Consider the following 18,882-nt stretch of genomic DNA (forward strand, 5'->3'; position numbering starts at 1 on the left):
ACTAAGAGAAGTCCTGGTGTGGCGCTGTGGGTTAATGCATCAGACTGCAAAGCTGTTTGAACTGCAGGGTTGGCAGTTCAAGCTCACCAGCTACTCCTTGGAAACCCTATACAGGGTCACTATGGGTCGGAATCGACTCAATGGCACTTCACAACAACAAAAACAACTTAAAGAAGACCCTCAACAAGATGGATTGGCACAGTGGCAGCAGCAATTGTCTTAAGTGCAACAAAGATTGTGAGGATGGTGCCAGATCTGGCAGTGTTTCCTTCTGTTATACGTAAAGTTGTTGAGTCGGAACAGACTCAACAGCATCTAACACCACCACCACTAACCTAAAGGTTGGCAAATTGAACCTACCCAGTGGTCCCAAAGAACAAAAGCTACTGTGAAGATGACAGTCAAGAAAACCTTGATGCAAGAAGTGACTGGCTTACAAGCTTTCAAGAGGGAGCCTAGATCCAGAGGGCGTGGAGGATGGTAGAATCTCCACTGAGTCATATGCAATCTGTCTGGGACGGGACTTATTAAAGGAGATGGGATGACACTTGTGTGGTACAATAGTGAATAATAACTATCAAGACTGATTGTGAGGGTTGGAAATGCAAAGGTAGACGTTTTGTAGCAAGGAGGGGAGTGATTGCCTTTGCAGTCTAGGAGCAGAGGCCCCTGGAACCATCATGGGAGACGAGTGGAGTGCGGGACCCTACCCAGAGAAGCAGTGACGCCAGAGATGGAGGCAGAGACGATGACATGGAGAGATGGAGCAGCTGGGAATTCTAAACCCAGAGGGACAGGGGCTGTGTGCTGATGACTAGGGGACAGGCTTGTAGTGTATATCCTTTGGTTGGTTGATGATGCATGGAGGAGATTGTAACCATGGCAATGAAACGATATACGATAAGATGAATGTAAAACTAATGTTCTCCCATGTAAACTATCACATAATTCACAATAAAACAGTTAAAAAAAAAAAAAAAAAAAGAAAGCCCTGTGGAGTAACTGTACTTCGTAACACATGGGGTCACCATGAATCCCAATGGATTCCTCCAAGTGGGTTGGTTTCAGGTTTATTTCCCTCACTGGCATTGTCTGTTCTTCTTGGGAACTATTCTAGATCAAGGGTCAGCAAACCATTTCTGTAAAATGCCGGAGAGTAAACATTTTAGATGTGTGCCTTCTACCAACTCTGTGGTAACAAAGGACAACACAGTAAACAAATGCCATATACACAGGAGTCCTGGTGTGGAGCTGTAGGGTAAGCACTGGGCTGCAAGGTCAGGTTGAACAACAAGATCAGTGGTTCAAACCCACCACTCCGATACTCTATACAGGGTCACTACGAGTCAGAACCGACCCAATGGCACTTCACAACAACAACATACACACTTAGATTTCATGTCATTTCTACCTGTCATGAAATATTAGTCTTTTGAGTTTTTTTCAACCATTAAAAAAAAATAGAGAAAACTTTCTTAGCTCATGAGTCTTACAAAATCAACAAATAAATAAGGTGATGGTGGGGTCTGGCCTCAAGCTGTGGTTTGCAGACACTGGATCCAGATGCCTAACCTGTAAACTCGCAGTTCACCTCCTAGAGCTGCTTGTCACATATGAGATAGGAACAGGTGGGACCAGACGTGTGAATCCCTGATTTCAAAGTGGCAGATACAGTCAGAGAGCTGAGCATGGATTATCTTTCTCATTCTTGGACCAGTTACAGACAGAAATGGCCCTGGGAATTACAGGACCAGGGGGTAGGGCCTGGTCCCGGGAGAAGAGGAGAAGATGGTTGGCAGTGCTGAAGCTGGAATCCTGGGAAGGGTCCACTCCTTATCAAGGTGGGAGCTGGGACAGGTGCAGTCTTAAGATCTCTTCTGCTCGCTTCAGGTATTCAGCTGCCTTTTTCTTTACACCTTCCTGGCGAGCAGGGGATGGGTCACCTGTGGAAAGAGAATGTCTCAGCCTAGGTACCTGGGTGCAGCCCTTTACAACTCCTGATCTGAAGCTTCACGCTTCACAGACTATCATCGTGTGCCTCTTCCCCTTCCCTGGGAGTTGGTATCTATTCTCCCATTTCACACATGAGAAAACTGAGGCCACATGAGGAAAGAGACTGCCCCAAGCCACCCAGTTGGTCAGTGAGGAGCAGGGGCTCCTGATTCCTGAGTCCCTTCCTTAATGCACCACCTAGAACCCCAGATGACCCCTTCCCACAATAGCCACTCACCGGGGACCCCCTGGAGCAGGATATGCACGCCATCTCGGTAGCCCTGCAGAGCTGCAGGGTAGGCACCTGCCTTCTCATCCCGCAGAGCCTGGGTGATAAGTGTCGTGGCCTGGCTCAGGTAGGCAGGGGTGGGACTTCCTTCCTCATCCTTGTCCTGCCCTCCTGGCTCCCAGGGGTCCTGGTCCAGCCTTCCAGGTTCTCCTTCCATCACTGACAGCTCACTTAAGTGGCGGGGGCTGGGGCCTGCTTCTTCTGTAACCAGACACGGAGGACTTAGGTCAAGCTGGTCTATCCTCTCCCCAAGGCCTGCTGCCCACCTCCAGACTCCTCTTACCAACCAACAACCTGGAGTCTGCTAAGGCAATAGAGAGGGCGGTGCCTGGGGATCCAAAAGCTACCGGTGTATAGTGAACTGTTGTTCACTGCCACCGAGCTAGCCCGATTCAGAGAAAGCCATGTGCAGAACTGCTCCAAATGGTTTCCTTGGCTGTAATCTTTGAGGAAGGAGCTCCGCCAGGTCTTTTCTTCCTCAGAGCCACTGAGGTCAACCTTTCAGTTCTTAGCTGATCGCCACCCAAGCTCCTTGTATAGCAAACTAGCAATGATCGATTTGATTGATGGGGTTCCTGTGCTTTCATAAAGGCAGCTTTTCCTTCCTTAAGTCTTTCTTTAGGGACACATGAACATTATTTTGCATAGTCTCCATCACTGGGCCTACTCCCTTCTGTTTCAGAATTTTCTCCATGAAGTTTAGCCATGGGATGCCGGACTCTCTATGGCATTGCGAGTGTAGAAGTGCTCCAAACCTTGAAATCGTGGGAAATTGGGTTAAGAGCGGGCTTTTTTTTTTAGGCTTTCAGCTGAGGTCCGAGATGAGAAGACAATGGGTGAGAGGTAGTAAGAAGCAGAGTGAAGACACACTCCCCAAATCCAGAGGGCCACCCCTGCCCATACTCCAGCCCCCACACGCCTGATGCACCTGGTACCTCCAGCTCCTTCAGGCCCCTCCTCTCATTCTGGAGGCACCTGGGGTAGAACCACCTGGTTCTAACCCTCAGCAAGGTTGCTGGTGCCTGCAGGGTACCCTTCTCACTAATGTACACAGACACGCAGGCCCCCCTACAGGCCTTCTGCCTCAGCTAGGCTCCTGCTGTCCCAGATTGTTACCTTCCTTGGAGAAGGGGTCGAAGAGGGCCAGCTCAGCCTCGGTGAGTGGACCATGGGCAGGGTTGCTGGTGGCCTCCTCGGTGCTCCCACAGGTAAAGAGGAGATCCAGGGCCTCCTGGGCAGGGCTGGATGGTGGGGGTTCCGCTGAGGAACAAAGCAGTGGGGGCATGAACACCTGACTCCTCCTTACATCACCCCCTATGGCTCCATTTTCAGCCAGCCAATAGACAGGTCTATGTGGGGAACAGCAACACTAGGGAGGTCTGAACTCCTCGGAATCATCAACCATTTGAGATCAAAAAGGCAACTTCGCCCAAGGACAAGTTCAGAAGGCTACTGTTAAGTCTCATTGAGTAGGTTCCGACTCACAGCAAACCTGTATAGGTTTTCCAAGGAGTGGCTGGTGGGTTTGAACCACTGACCTTCCAGTGCTTATACTACAGTGCTACACCAGGACTCCAGTCAGAAGGGTTCGGAATGGAAACAGGAAACACAAGAGGAAGTGGGATGTGACGTTGTATTGTGGGGATTATAATCAGTGACATAAAACAAAATGTATACGAATTGTTGAATGGAAAACAGATTTGCTGTGCAAACTTTGACCCAATTCACAATAACAAGTAAAAAAAACCCACAACACAAATCACACTTTCACTAATTCTTAACAGCAACTCTGACAGTTTGTGCCCATTTCACAGAGCCTAGAGAAGGCAATGACCAGCCCAGAGTTTCTCAACAGGTCATGGGTGAAGCTGAGACACACCTGGGCTTTCTGTCAAGGTCACTGACAGGAGGCAGGGGGTGGGGGTGGGGGGTGTCCCTCCACTTGGATCCCTCCCTGCACCATTGAAGCACCTGGCACCTCCAGCTCCTCAAGGCCCCTCCTCTCTGCAGGAAGTGGCTGGAGCATCCGGGACTCCTCAGAGGGCAATGTGGGGATCAGGGGTGGTGGCAGAATGTGCAGGTCCCTGGACACCTCGGAGAGCCGTGTCACCTCCCCGCCCTGCAGGGTAGAAAGACCAGCAGTGGGAGGAGTCCCAGGTGCAGCCTGGTGGGTAGGCGGGTGGTGTGGAGTCCCAGGTCCTGGGAGGCGGAGATGGTGCGCCACATACCCGGAAGAACTCCTTGAGCTGGGGGCTGTTGTTGAGCGCTGGGATGTGCACGGTGAATCGGAGCAGTTCCTCAGCCCCCTTTCGCCGCTCCTCGATTACGGAGGCTTCAAACCGGCCTGTAGCCCCGACAGAGGGGAAGGAGATGCAGTGATGAGCCTTAGGTGCTTCTTGGCTCAGTCTGAGGACCCCAAAAACCAACTGCCCACTCCCCATCCTCCAGTAATCCCCTTGGCTCTTCCCTCACCCTGCTCCTCCCATCTGCCTTAGCACCAAACCCTGTGGGCTCCACTCAGCCAGGTCTCATCCGTCCATCCACGGGGATCCTCCCCCATGGCCATAGCAGGGGTCCAAGTCCCTAGCACCCACTCCTGCCTGGACCCCCAGCATGGCCTTCAAGTCTTCAACCCAGTCCCCTCCTGTCTGCCCTTCATGTGGAAGTGTACTCTAAAAACAGGTCAAGCTCACTGCCATCAAATTGCCTGGGATTCACAGTAAATCCTTTCTTGCATTTATGCAAATCTGAGCTTGTGCCATGTCCTCAAATCCTCCCAAAGCCTCTCTTGGTTCGAAGGACAAAGACAGTCCTTAACTATGCCATCGACACGGTGGATGTGACCCTGCATGCTTCCTTTACTGTTTATAAAGAAACTACTACGTACTTTCTGAGGGTGGATGAACGAGAAGCAAGGCCCTGTCTGTTTTCACAGAGCTCACTGTCCACACAGGGAGGGGCAGGCAGGTGTGAAACTCATAGGAAACAAAGTAATTTCAGATGGCTTTGATGTCATGGGAAGGAAGAAAGGCACAGAGAGGGGCAGTGACTTGTCCAAGGCCACACAGTAAGTAGTGCTCCCCCCTTCACCCAGCCCCCCCAGGATCACTGCTCTATTCTAGCAGAATCCTCTAACTTAGGCCAAGACAGAACATCTGAGGTGAGTCTGGAAACCCAAGTGACCGATCAGCACCCATCACTGTCCAACAGAATGCAGTCAAACCTGTATAAGGTGGACACCAGACAGCAAGGCAAACTCACATATTTTCTGTCAGTTTGTCATACCGTGGTGGATTGTGCGTTGGTTAAGTAGAGGGTCAGCGAAAAAGGGGAAGACCCTAACAGATGAACTGACTTAACAGGCTTCAACACAGCAATGATTGTGAGGAGGGGCGGGACTGCGCAGTGTTTCATTCTCTTACATGCAGTGTTGCTATGAGTTGGAAACCAACTCAATGCACCTAACAGCAAAGAGCAATGGGGAAATGTTCTGATGGCACCCTGGAATAGGTAGAGAACTTGTGAGGCCCAGAAACCCAGTGAAACCAGGTCTTGTACGCTTTCTGCCTTTGACAGGGTGCATGCAGTCTTACCACTTTTTGATGGCTCTCTGTGCTTGGATAATATTTATGCTTTCCGTCTCTGACAGGTTTCTGCCTTACATCGGTACCAGCTTTTGCAGATTTTACTATTTATTTTATTTAACCCAGTATATATCCAAAATATGATCATTTTGACATGTAACTGATATAAAATTATTAATGAGAAGCAAAAGTGTTTTTTTTTAATTTTTGTTGTTAAGTGCCATCGAGTCGGTTCGGACTCATAGAGGCCCTGTATAGGGTTTCCAAGGATAACACATCTCAATTTGGATGCCCATTCTGGACAATGCAAATAGAAATCACCATTTTGTGGGTAATAATTTGGGTTCTGCCACTTACAGGCTCAATTCCCTTCATCTTGAAAATGGGATTAATAAGAGTGGGGGTATTAAAGTGCCTGAGACACAGTAAGAGCTCTGCAGTGCCGAGCCTTGGTTTCCCACCTGAAAAAAGGGGTCCTTTCCAAGGCCCCATTCCCTCATTCATTTACCAGATGTTTATTGCTCTCTGAAATGTGTCTCTGTCCCTAGCAAACCAACCCCTACCAGCAAAGGTCCCCTTTACCCAACCCTCTCTTCCTCTGACTTAAGGGTCCAGCTCCAATGCTCACCAAACACCTGTGCACGAGGGAAAGATGGGAACTCCTCCAGGCGGCGGAAGAGGTTGCGGTGGGTATAGGCCAGATCTCCATGTAGCTTACGGAAGTCACTGTACCGCTTCCAGACCACCACCTGAGAAGGACACAAGTCATGACCTGGACTAGTAGGGTGGGAGCCTCCACCCCCACCCCCAGCCTGACCTCAGGATCTGGGGACCTGAACACAGCACCCCTGCTCCCCCGAGCAGGGGAGAAGGAGAGCTGGTCTCCTCCCGAGTTACCAGCTGCTTCTTGACCGGCTTCCTCTTCCTCCCAGCAGCCTTACCTCTTTGACATCCTCCGGGTCCTTTTTTGAGATGAACTGGGGAAGAGACACAAGTAGTAGGTGAGACCAGGGACTGGCCTTGAACACCCCATACCTCTGTGTCAGCTAAAGAGTTCCAACACTTCCAAGCCCCCTTCTAAAGGGCACTGCCCTTTGATCACTGGTATCAGAGTGTCCTGGCTTCAAGGCCTTAAGTCTCACTTTGAGTAATATTTCTACCATGCACCTCAGTTTTCTCATTTGTCAAATGTTGTCACTGTTAGGTGCCACCTAGTCAATTCTGACTCAGAGCGACCCTGTATAGGGTTTCCAAGGAGTGAGTTTGAACTGCCAACCTTGTGGTTCAAACCAACCTTGAGCTCAAGTGCTTACCCTCTCCAGACAATTTCATCTACAGTTAGTTCCTGGGAACTTTTGCCTCAGTTCCTTCAAAGGGCCAAGTCCCTGGATCTCTTTCTGAAACTAAAGAACCTCACGTGTCCTAAAGTATGAAGCTCTCTCCAGAAGTGACTACCTCCTTAGAGGAGCATGCCCTGTACACAAACACTGTGGACACACAGGAAACCATCAGTGGGCTGTGACCCCTGGAGGGGCAGACTTGGATCTGCGTGGAAAGAGGACTCGGTTTTCATTATGTTACATTCATAATAATTGAAAAATAACATCCTACTGCTTTGAGCGCTTGTCAATTTCCAAAACATCTTCCTTTCATTACCCTACAAGCCAGTGAGGCAGACATGATTGTCACACCCAGAGACAAGAGGAAATGGAGTTCAGAGAGGGAATAGGAACTGCACAGAACACACACCAAATCAAGAAATGAAAACCTTGGCCTCTGCCTTTCACAATAGAGACTTGTCTAAAACATTCTGGGTGAAAGAAACTATATTTAAAGACCACTGAAGAATATGCTAAACAAAGAACTTATCCCCATAATATATAAAGAACGGCTGTGTTGTTACGTGCTTTCAAGTCAGTTCCGACTCATAGCAACCCTGTATAGGGTTTCCAAGAATGGCTGGTGGGTTTGAACTGCCAACCTTATAGTTAGCAGTCCAATGCTTATCCTACAGCGACATACCAGGGCTCGTAAAAGAACGTCTACAAATTAATTTTTAAAATATAAACAACCCAGCTTTTAAAACTGTGCAAAATACTTCAACAGGTAACTCCCACAAAAGAAGTGTGAATGGTCAATAGGATCATGAAAATCAATGCCATTGTTATTGTTAGGGGCTGCCGAGTCAATTTCGACATATGGTAACCCTATGCACAACAGAGGAGTCCTGGTGTGGCGCTGTGGGTTAATGCGCCAGACTGCAAAGCCGTTTGAACTGCAAGATCAGCGGTTCAAGCTCACCAGCTGCTCCTTGGAAACTCTATACAGGGTTGCTATGGGTTAGAATCGACTTGATGGCATTTCACAACAACATGCACAACAGAACGAAACATCGCCTGGTCCTGCGCCATCCTCACAGTTGTTAAGCATGAGCCCACTGCTGCTGCCACTGTGCCAATCCATCTCACTGGGGGTGTCTTCCTTTTTCTTCCACTTTACCAAGCATGAAGTCCTCCAGGGACTGGTCCCTCCTGATCAAATGTCCAAAATATGAGAGCTGAAGTGTCGCCATCCTGGCTTCTAATTAGCATTCTGGCTGTACTTCTTCCAACACAGATTTGTGTGTTCTTCTGGCAGCCCGTGGGACTTTTAATATTCTTGTACATCATCATAATTCAAGGCATCAATACAACAGGTTTCCTTATTCACCGTCCAAATTTCACATGCATATGAAGTGACTGAAAATACTATGGCTTGGATCAGGTACACTTTAGTCCTCAAACTGATATCTTTGCTCTTAAACACTTTAAAGAGGTCTTATGATGCACATTTGCCTAATGCAATCTGTCATTTGATTTCTTGGCTGCTGCTTGCATGATTCAAGCAAAATGAAGTCTTTGACAACTTTACTCTTTTCTCTATTTATCGTGTTATTTATTGGTCTAGTTGTGAGGACTTTGTTTGCTCTAGCCTGAGGTACAACCCATACAAAAAGCTGTAATCTATGACCTTTAGCAGGTATCTAAGACTTCTTCACTTTCAGCAACTAAAGTTGCATCATCTGCATATGGCGAGTTGTTAATGAGTCTTCCTCCAATCCTGATGCCCTGTTCTGTGTCATATAATCCCGTTTTCAGATTATTTACTCAGCAAACAGACTGAATAAGTATGGTGAAAGAATATAACTGTGGCACGCAGCTTTCCTGATTTTAAGCCATTCAGGGTCCCCTTATTCTGCTCGAATGACTGCTTCTTGGATTATGTACAGGTTCTTCATGAGCACAATGAAGTGTTTGGGAATATCCATTTTTTACAATGCTGTCCATAGCTTGTCATGATCCACACAGTCAAAAGTTTTGGCATGGTCAATGAAACACAAGCAAACATCTTTCTGGTATAATCTGCTTTCAGTCAAGATCCATCTGACATGTCTCATCCATAGCCTCTCCTGACTCTGGCTTGAATTTCTAGCACTTCTGTCAATGTACTGTTGCAGTCGTTTTTAAATTATCTTCAGCAAAATTTTATTTGCATGTGATATTAATGTATTAATATTGTTCTATGATTTCTGCATTCCATAGGGTTACCTCTCTTTGGAATACGCACAAATATGGATCTCTTCCAATTGGTTGGCCAAACATCTTAGCATATACGAATAAGTGCCTTCCAGAGCTGAGTCAGTTTGTTGAAAGATTTCCATTTATAGTCCATCAGTTCCTGGAGTCTTGTTTTTCACACATGCCATCCGTGCAGCTTGGACTTCTTCCTTCAATACCATTAATTCTTGATAATATGTTACCTCTTGAAATTATCAATATCCTTAGTCATTGAGAAATGGAAATGAATATCCCAGTGAGATACTACAAACCCACTAATAATGACTAAAGTTACAGATACTGACAGTATCAAGTGTTGGTGAGAACAAGAAATAGAAAGCTAGCAGCTAAGCAGTTTCTACTAAAGCTACACATAGGCTTCTCCTATAACCCAGCAATTCCACTCCTAGGTATCTATACCAAGGAGAAATTAGTGTTATGTCCAAGAAAAGGACTCAGATCATACAACTTTATTCATAAGAACCCAAAGCACTTTATCAGCAACCCAAATGGCTAATAACAGAAGAATGAATATAGAATTTATAGACTATTCATACAATGGAATACTATGTAGCAATAAAATAAGAACAAGCCATTTATATGAGCAAAAACATGGAGGAATTCCCAAAATCTTTATATTAAGTGAAAAAAAGAGACAAAGGTGGTATGTGCTGTATTATCCATTCATCTGAGGTTCCAGAACATGCAAAACTCATCTATGAAGACAGGATGGTGTTCCCTCTGTGGGAGGGGGGCTTCTGGCTGCAGAGTAGCAGGGGAGCTTTCTTGGATAACAGAGTCAATATTTTGATTGATGAGTGATGGTTGTTGCATAGATGTATACATATGGGGGGAGGGCTTCAAAAAGTTCTATTATCTTATAATTTCACTTTTCCGTGAACTTTTGGAAACCCCTAGTATGTAAAATTCATTGAACTATCCATTTCAGATTTGTGCATATTATTTTTTGTAATTTATTTTCTCAATCAAAAATAAAATTTTTGAAAGCAAAACAACACAAATACTAAACCCCAAAGAATACTGAAGAATACATGCAAGTGAAAACGCAGTTCAAACCCACCAGCTGCTCCTTGGAAACCCTATACAGGGTTGCTATGATTCAGAACTGACATGATAACACTTAACAATTCAAAGGAACCTGGTGGCTCTGGAGGATAAGCACTGGACTGCCAACCACAAAACAGGAGGTTGATGTCCACCAACCACTCAGGGAGAAAGATGAGGCTTTCTGCCCCCACAATGACTTATGTTTAGAAACCCTGTGTTGCTTTGCTTTGGAACCCACTCAATGGCACTTACAAACAATTCAAAACACTAAAAGGTACAAAAAATAAACAATGCAAAGTTGTCCCTTCAACCCCTAACTCCAATCACTTTATTACTCTCCCTGGAGGCCCGAATTGTTACCAGTTTCTTTCAAGAGGCTTTGGGATACTGTTTCTACTTCACATTCTTTTCAGGATACCTTCCATGCTTTTTTTTTTTTATGAATGGAAACCTTTATTTGTGAAATAAGGCAACAGATGTTGAGGCTCCCTATCATGGTGCATGTGGCTCTTACAAAGGCTATTTCAGTTGGCTTTTGTGTAGGTTACTTCAGTTGATGCATATTTTTAATTCATATCAAATTTTTCTATGAATTTCTAATAAGCAACATTTTCAATAAAAACATGTATATTCAATTAACAAATTGGACATATAAGACATTTTTACTATTGAAGTAATAGTAGATGGACAGATGTCTAGGAATGCTATGATAACAGGGGAAGAATTTTTTATATATTCCAAATAAACATTTTTATAGAAATAATGATGCTTCATTATTTTAAGTCTATTGGTTTCATTAAGGAGCTCTGGTAGTGTAGTGGTTACGAATCAGGCTGTGAACCACAACATAAGTAGTTTGAAACCACCAGCTGTCCCACGGGAGAAAGATGAGGCTTTCTGCTCCCGTAAAGATTTATAGCCTTGGAAACCCTGTACAGGGTCACTAAGAGTTGGAACCGACTCCGTGGCACATAACAACAATAATTGGCTTCATTATCCAAGCTGTTATGCAATCTACACATATAAAAACATATTTACACATAATCTATATTATTCTATTGAACAATATTTTGAAGTTGTAGTTCAAATTTTAATGACCATTTGTACTTCAACTTCAAACATTCTAAGATAATCTAAAATGTTGGAGATATTCAGTTCTATTTGTGGTTTATTGTTGTTAAGTGCGGTCAAGTCGATTCCAACCTATAGCAACTATGTATAGAGTTTTCGAGGAGCAACTGGTGCGCTTGAACTGCCGACTTTGCAGTTCAAATGGCTTTGCAGTCTGGCGCATTAACCCACAGTGCCACACCAGGACTCCCTTATTGTGGTAGCAAAGGGAAAAAAAGGAAAAATATATTTTGCATATAAAATTTCAGACAACAAGCTAAGCCCTCTAGTTATGTTCATTATTTTTTTCTTATTTATACAGCATTTATTTACCTTCCCTCTGTCAAACCCTGAGCCAATTACTTTCCCAAGGCTGCCTGGGAAGGTACAAGGAAAGGAATATGTAGGGCAGACAAAAAAGAACTTGGGAAATGGAGACAACTCCTTCACATGGCGAAGAGGATGAGAAAGGCCACCATCAGACAAAAGAGCCCGTGGCCTCCAAGAGGGCAAAGCCCAGAATGGCGTAGGAGAGGAGCTGCTGCTTCAGAGAAGGGTTCCTGGCATAACTAATGATACGGCTCACAAACACAGTTCCAATCCCAGCTCCAGAGCCAGCCACTCCAACTGTGGCAGCCCCAGCCCCGATGAACTTGGCTGCGATGTCAATGTCCCTTGAAATCGTGTGCTGGTTTGGAAACTTCTAATAGAAGTAAGTGAGGTCAGGGAACGTGGGGCTGTCAAGTGGCTGGAGTGCTTATCTGTCAGTGTCTGGGGTTGTTTCAGCACCACTGCAGACAATGGTCGGTTCAGAAGCTGAGAGGTGCTCCTGACCAGGGAAGGGGCGCAGACGAATTTGATGCGGGTGAACATTTTCAGGGGATGAGGGGCGGTGGCAGGAAAACTGCTCCAAGTGCAGAGAAGAGAGGGCATGTTCATTATTTTTCATGAACAAATATCAGCTATGTAAAATTACCTTCCATGCTTTTATGTAAGGTCTTATCATATTGTGATTTGTTGTTGTTAAGTGCCGTAGAGTCGATTCCGACCCATAGCGACCCTGTATAGGGTTGTTTATATTAAGTGTCTTTAAGTCTGTTGCGACTCACAGCGACCCTGTATAGGGTTTGCAAGGAGCAGTTGGTGAGTTTGAACCACCGACCTTGTGGTTCAAACCCATCTTACATCAAGTGTTTATCCTATAGCACAAAGCAGAACCTTTTATTACTGCTTCAGATACCAACTTTCGCCTTCATCGACTTCCTGCTACGAGCGCTGAAGACAGTTAAATCTTTTTGAATTGTGGGTTTTTCAAACACTGACAAATAATTATTTTAGAAAAAAACAAACAAAACACAAAACTCTTCAAAGGATTTTTAAGTAACTGAAGTGTGGCGCTGTAAGATAAACACTCGACTGTAAGGTAGGTTTGAACTGCAAGGTTCAAACTCACCAGCCGCTCCTCGGAAACACTATATAGGTATATAGGGACGCTATGAGTCGGAACCAACTCCACGGCACTTACCAACAACTAACCAATGCACAAAACACCCAAGAAGAGATTGGAAAACGATTGAGTTTTAAGACTAAACCAGAGTATTTACGCTAATTTCGAGATATTTACATCCTGTAATGCTGACACCACATGGGTGTGGGCACCCACATCTCTAGTGTCCAGAGCTGCAGTCCACGCCCTTTTAAAAAGGACAGCGTCCTCGTTTGGCCCGCCTCCTCAAGGCTGAGAAAATATACAGTAAGATTCGTCCGCCTCCAAAATGGGAGATTCCTTCCTCGTCTTGCTTTAAAGTACAGCACGACCTCCCTTTTGTTAAAGGGGTAAAGGTATCCTCTGGGCCCCACCTCACCTGTGCGGTCACTTTGTACTCGGTGTAGCCCTTGGGGTGGGTCCGGTGGTCCGAGACCGTGTAGTGCCGCAAAAATTCGTCCTTCACTTGGCGGGACATGGCAGCCAAGCCGGAGTGGAGCTGCCCGCTGCTCTCCTCCTTCTCCACGCCGCCCCCTCCCCTCCGGGCCTGCCTCCGCCAGCCGCCGCCTGGCCCGGGCCTGCGCCCTTCATCCTCCGACTCAGGGAACTAGTTCCAAGTGCCTGTGCGGCTAACTCCCGGGCGCTCGGCCAAGGGAGCGTCTCAAAAGTTATCGGTCGTTGGTAAAGCGTAAACCTAGTAATTTGAGAGTCGGGATTGGGGAGTTTCTGATCGCTCGTCTGCCCAGTGATAGACCGTCCTATCAGAATAGAGGCCCTCAACATCGACCTCCAAACGATGTCACACGCTTCCCAATTCTCTTTCTTCTTCCATCTGTCTGACTAATTTGTTGGTTCACTCCTGGAGACCCCTTGTGTGTCAGAAGTAGATCTGTGCTTCACAGTGTTTTCAAATAGATTGCCGGATCCCAAAGGGGCCTGTCTCCTTGCCCCAGAGCCCTTGAATCTTGTGTGAGGTACAGGGTGTACAGTGCCCTGGCAAGAGGACCCATTTCTTCTTGGAGAAGTTTTGGCCTTGGCCATCTGATCTCCATGGGGGTACTGGGAATACCCAGTTATCCTTCCAAGAAATCCTTTCTGCTGATGGTGGCTGGAATTTGGTGTGTGGTTGGCCACGAAATGCCCTGATAGTACCATCCGTATGGTAGTTGTGAGACATAAATGCAATGGCGTGAGGGAAGTGTTCCAGTTACAGGAGGTCTTATTATGGGGACTTAGGTGAAGGCCTCTGAAACATGAACAAGCAGACTCCGGAATCAGATTCTCGGGAGACCTGACGTGGCTGGCCACCTTGGAGGTGTTCAGGAGGTGGTTGCACACAACACATACCAGGAGGCATGACTCCTGCTCTTAAGATCTTGGTAAGAGTAGGGGTCCCAGTCTTCCATCTCTCCCTCTTGCTCTGTTCCCTGGCCCAGCATCTTCTATATCCTTTCTGTCCCTCCTTGTTTCTCTCCATCTTCTCCAAGCTCTTTCCCTTCCTGATGGATTTGGCCTCTGGCCTTTTCCAGGTCTCCAACTCCATTAGTCCCATGGCTTCCAGGAGCAATGGATACAATACAAGGCCCTACACAGAAGGAGCTCTGGTAGGGTAGTGGTTACGAATCGGGCTGCAAACTACAAGGTCAGCAGTTCGAAACTACCAGCTGTTGGCGGGAGAAAGATGAGGCATTATGCTCCCGCTAAGATTTACAGCCTTGGAAACCCTGTACAGGGTCACTATGAGTCGGAACCGACTCCATGGCACACAGCCACCACCACACAGAAGGCAGGGGAGAGCTGAAGGCTGCCAATGGAGGGGCCTGTTTCCAAACTCACAGTGTGGGTGCCACAGTGCACATTTTGGGAAATGAGTATATTTTCTCATTTGTCTGTAACAATGTGTAAGTCACTTCTTAAATCAAGATTGATGCTAAGGGTCCCCAGGGAGGCCTGACAGCTGGTATGACTCAGGGGATCCAGTTGCTTGAATTTGTCCTGGTTTGAATTGTGTCCCCCCAAATTGTGTGTTGAATACCTGGTCCCTGTACCTATGGATGAGGTACTGTTTGTAAATAGGGCTTTCCTTTGGCTATGTCATTGAGGTCATAGTTATGTTAACCTCATACATTGCCAGAATGCCCTTTGGAAGGGAAGCTAGTGAGACTTCATCTCATGCACTTTGGGCATGTTATCAGGAAAGATCAATTCCTGGAGAAGGACATCATGCTTAGTCAAGTAGAGGGTCAGCAAAAAATGCAAGACCCTTAACAAGATGAATTGGCATGGTGGCTACAACTATGTGCTCAAATATAATGATTTTGAGGATGACGTAGGACCAAGCAGTGCATATGGTTGCTATGAGTTAGGGCTAACTCAGGGGCACCTACAACGTGTTAATGAGATCATACCAGGCTAGGTTAGATCATAAACCTAGTACCAACATATTATTACATGGTCAGAATAGACAGACACACATATAGATATGTGTAGATGCTATTTAAGGACTGCACACAGGCCAAGGAACTCAAGGAACCAAGGAGTGCCCAGGGCTACTGACAAGAAATCAACAGCATTGAGACCCTAGTTTTGACTTTTAGCCTCCAGAACTGTGAGAAAATACAATTCTGTTCTTTAAACAAGCACCCACTCGTGACATATGTGTTGCAGCAGCACTAGGGACTAGGACAACTTGTTTGCCCTCGAACTGACCAACGGCCATAATGAGAGCCAACAGCTACACAGTGCTTCTGCCATACCAGACACCTGCCCATTAAACTGAGGCACAGCATCCCCCAATGAGCAGAAGAGCTGGGTTTGATGCCAGAGCTTTGGTGTGTTCCCTCACCTCAGGCATGGGACCTACAGACCCTGATATGCGTCTTGTACAGAAAACACAGGGCAGGGGTTTCTAATTCTATACACTGGAGGAGAATTTGCATATGTTCTAAGGCCATGTCATTCTTGGTTGTCCACCAACATCATTTTTCCTCCTTCCACCCTAACAGAGCCCAGACTTCATGATCCTACTGCCAGTTTCGAAGTAAATCTTGAATTACCCAAACCAACCATGATACTGGAATGGAGCAATTGGCTCAGGGTGGCCGTGACTCGAATTCTGGCTTAAGGAGACAAGGGGGGAGATGGAGTGAAAAATCACAGCCAATTCTAGACATTGGGGAAGACATGGAGCTGAAGACTGAGGCTACTAGGGAAGGCTGGGTGGCTGAAGATAAGCTAGCCACGTTGGAGACGGCAGAGGCGGAGGAAAGAACCCGGGTCCTTGGCAATGTCTGTGCACTGCTTTCTGAACCAACTTGGAGCTGCCTCACTTCGAGAGCTGTTGCCACTGTTAACCGTTTGCTGTGAGAGTTGAGCACATCCCAACTGATATAAACCTCCAACACTGTCTAATAGGAATGTGCTGCTTCTGTAAACTGGGCTGAGGCAGCAAGGGGTACAAGCGAGGCTCCAGGCTCTTCCAGGCTCCGCCTTCCAGTGTTTCTCCGGGAGCTGCTTTGGACCATACTCTACCTGCTAACCCTTGGACTAAGACTAGACTGTGGACCCCCAGGGGCTCGCTAAGAAGCTGCTGGATCAACAAATAACTCAGGCACAAGTGGGGAGCAAGGAGTGGTTTATTCTCACAGCTGAGCAGAGGACGAGGCCCACAGCCTCGGTAGCAGCGGAGGCAGCCCCCTCCCAGGCCCAGCTGCTCTTTTTCGGTGTGACAGCTGAGGGAGGGCCGGATCAGAAGTCCAGGGCAGCAGCCCAGGCTGGTCCTGGAGCAGCAGTGGTGGGCAGCGGTAGCAGCGGCGGGTTACAGAGGGGGTTAGGAGTGTTATGTTAGTCCGGCTGGCTGAGGCCCATTCCCCCATGGATGGTGCTTGGCCAGGGAAGACCCCAACTGGGAGGTGGGCACCCGGCGGCTCAGTCGGTTGTGAAGATGCGGCTGGAAATGTCGTCCAGTAGCCAGTCGATGCCTGGCAGCAGGTTCTCCCCAGTGACCGCGCTGCAGCTCTGGATGCACCAATGGTGGCTGCGGATGGAGTCCAGCTCCAGGGCCTGGGAGGGCAGAAGGGGCGGGGTGAGGCAACACTGTGACCACAGGCCCTTACCACTCCACAGCCAGGGGACATCAGGTCTCCCTCAAAGCGCTGCTCAAGGCAGCATCCCCAGTCCCAGGGCAACAGGGCTCCTGTACACAACCACGCCCACAAGGCCCCTTAGTCAAAGAGCAGCAATGGCTCAGGCACCGTGCTGGGCCCTACACGTCCTCGCATCCACTCCTCTCAAGGGCCAATGAGACAGGGATAGTATCAGCTATTTTATAGAGCAGGGAACCAAGGCTCAGAGAGGTTAAGGAATCTGCCTGAAGTCACTGAGCCAATATTCTAACCCTATTCTGTCATTCTGGAATCCAAGACCTGGAATGATGGTTAAAAATATAGACTCTGGGGCCAGGTAAGTCTGGTTTGACTTGTCTACTTACTAGCTGTGCGACCTTGGGTAAGTTACCTAACCTCTGAGTCTGGTCTCCCTCTATAAAATGTTACCAGTTCCTACCTCATCAGGAGGACACTACTCATCTGTCAGTTTGTCAGACTGTGGTGGCCTGCATGTTGCTGTGATGCTAGAAGTTATGCCACTGGTATTTTAAGCACTAGCAGGGTCACCCATGGTGGACAGGTTTCAGCTGAGCTTCCAGACTGACAGGTTACAAGGAGGAAATGCAGACTGTTTCTGGATGTTAAGCCAATGAAAACCTTATGAATATTAGCAGACCATTTTTAGATGCAGTGCTAGAAGATGAAAGTATTACGAATAGCACCAGAATATTGTCAGATATAGTGTCAGAAGATGAACGCCTCACATTGGAAGGCACTCAATATACAACTGGGAAAGAGCTGTCTTTTCAAAATAGAGTTGATTGTGATGACGAGAATGGAATAAAGCTTTTTTTTTGCTAATGGGGCACAACACAAAATGAGGAGAAACAGCTGCACACATCCATTAAGAACCAGAACATGGAATGTACAAAATTATGAATCGAGGAAAATTGGAAGTTGTCAAAAATGAAATGAAACACAGAAAGCTTGATATCCTAGGCATTAATTAGTGAGCTGAAATGGACTGGTATTGGCCATTTGCAATCAGACAGTCACATAGTTTACCATGTCAGGAACAACAAATTGAAGAGGAATGGCATTGCATCCATCATTAAAAAGATCGTTTCAAGATCTCTCTTGAAATACAACGCTCTCTGTGATAGGTTAATATCTATATGCCTACAAGGAAGACCAGTTAATACCACTGATATTCAAATTTACACACCAACCACTAGCCAGTGATGATGAAATTTAAGAATTCTATCAACTTCTTTGATAGCGTGCTGAATGGCACAGTGGGCTAATGTGCTGGATTGCAAGGTGGTTTGAACCTCAAGGTTAGCAGTTCAAGCTCACTAGCTGCTCCTGGGAAATCCTATACAGGGTCGCTATGGGTTGGAACTGACTTGACGGCACTTAACAACTTCTTTAGTCTGAAACTGATCAAGCATGCAAACAAGATGTATTGATAATTACTGGTGATTGGGATGTGAAAGTTGGAAACAAAGAGGAAGGATCAGGAACTGGAAAATATGGCCTTGGTGACAGAAATGATGCTGGAGATCGCATGATAGAATTTTGCAAGACCAATGGTGGGCAGGTTTCAGCTGAGCTTCCAGACTAAGACAGACTAGGAATAAGGAGAGGCGGA

The 18,882-nt window shown here is 46.7% G+C and overlaps 2 protein-coding genes and 1 pseudogene across 3 annotated transcripts in view; all 3 read right to left on the minus strand.

Moving 5' to 3' along the window:
• Positions 1–1,836: 1,836 nt before the first annotated feature.
• Positions 1,837–13,603, minus strand: SNX15 (sorting nexin 15). 2 transcript variants are annotated; one of them, XM_006860952.1, is made up of 8 exons: positions 13,505–13,603; positions 6,807–6,842; positions 6,494–6,614; positions 4,510–4,625; positions 4,253–4,400; positions 3,398–3,541; positions 2,231–2,482; positions 1,837–1,943 (listed from the first exon to the last, which is right to left on the minus strand). In XM_006860952.1, exons 1-8 carry the CDS (start codon positions 13,601–13,603, stop codon positions 1,837–1,839), a joined length of 1,023 nt encoding a protein of 340 aa, XP_006861014.1. The 2 variants fall into 2 exon arrangements, with proteins under 2 accessions (XP_006861014.1, XP_006861015.1); XM_006860953.1 differs by lacking the exon at positions 2,231–2,482.
• On the minus strand, positions 12,086–12,572 carry LOC102819862 (annotated as a pseudogene).
• A 3,449-nt stretch (positions 13,604–17,052) lies between the features above and the next one.
• Positions 17,053–18,882, minus strand: part of ARL2 (ADP-ribosylation factor-like 2) — a 12,959-nt gene continuing 11,129 nt past the window's right edge. The window contains exon 5 of the mRNA XM_006860954.1: positions 17,053–17,187. Within this exon, the coding sequence (XP_006861016.1) occupies positions 17,053–17,187 (135 nt within the window). The remainder of the gene's footprint in view (positions 17,188–18,882) is intronic.

Source organism: Chrysochloris asiatica, unplaced genomic scaffold (genome assembly GCF_000296735.1).
Source record: "Chrysochloris asiatica unplaced genomic scaffold, ChrAsi1.0 scaffold00040, whole genome shotgun sequence".
NCBI classification, from domain to species: Eukaryota; Metazoa; Chordata; class Mammalia; order Afrosoricida; family Chrysochloridae; genus Chrysochloris; species Chrysochloris asiatica.

Excerpts from the sequence above, each read along its gene's own strand:
- SNX15 (XM_006860952.1), bottom strand. The coding sequence starts at position 13,603 with ATGTCCCGCCAAGTGAAGGACGAATTTTTGCGGCACTACACGGTCTCG. Across the intron at positions 4,401-4,509 it reads AGCTCAAGGAGTTCTTCCGG|GGCGGGGAGGTGACACGGCT; the intron begins GTATGTGGCGCA and ends TCTACCCTGCAG. Across the intron at positions 3,542-4,252 it reads TGAGGAGCTGGAGGTGCCAG|CGGAACCCCCACCATCCAGC; the intron begins GTGCTTCAATGG and ends TTTGTTCCTCAG.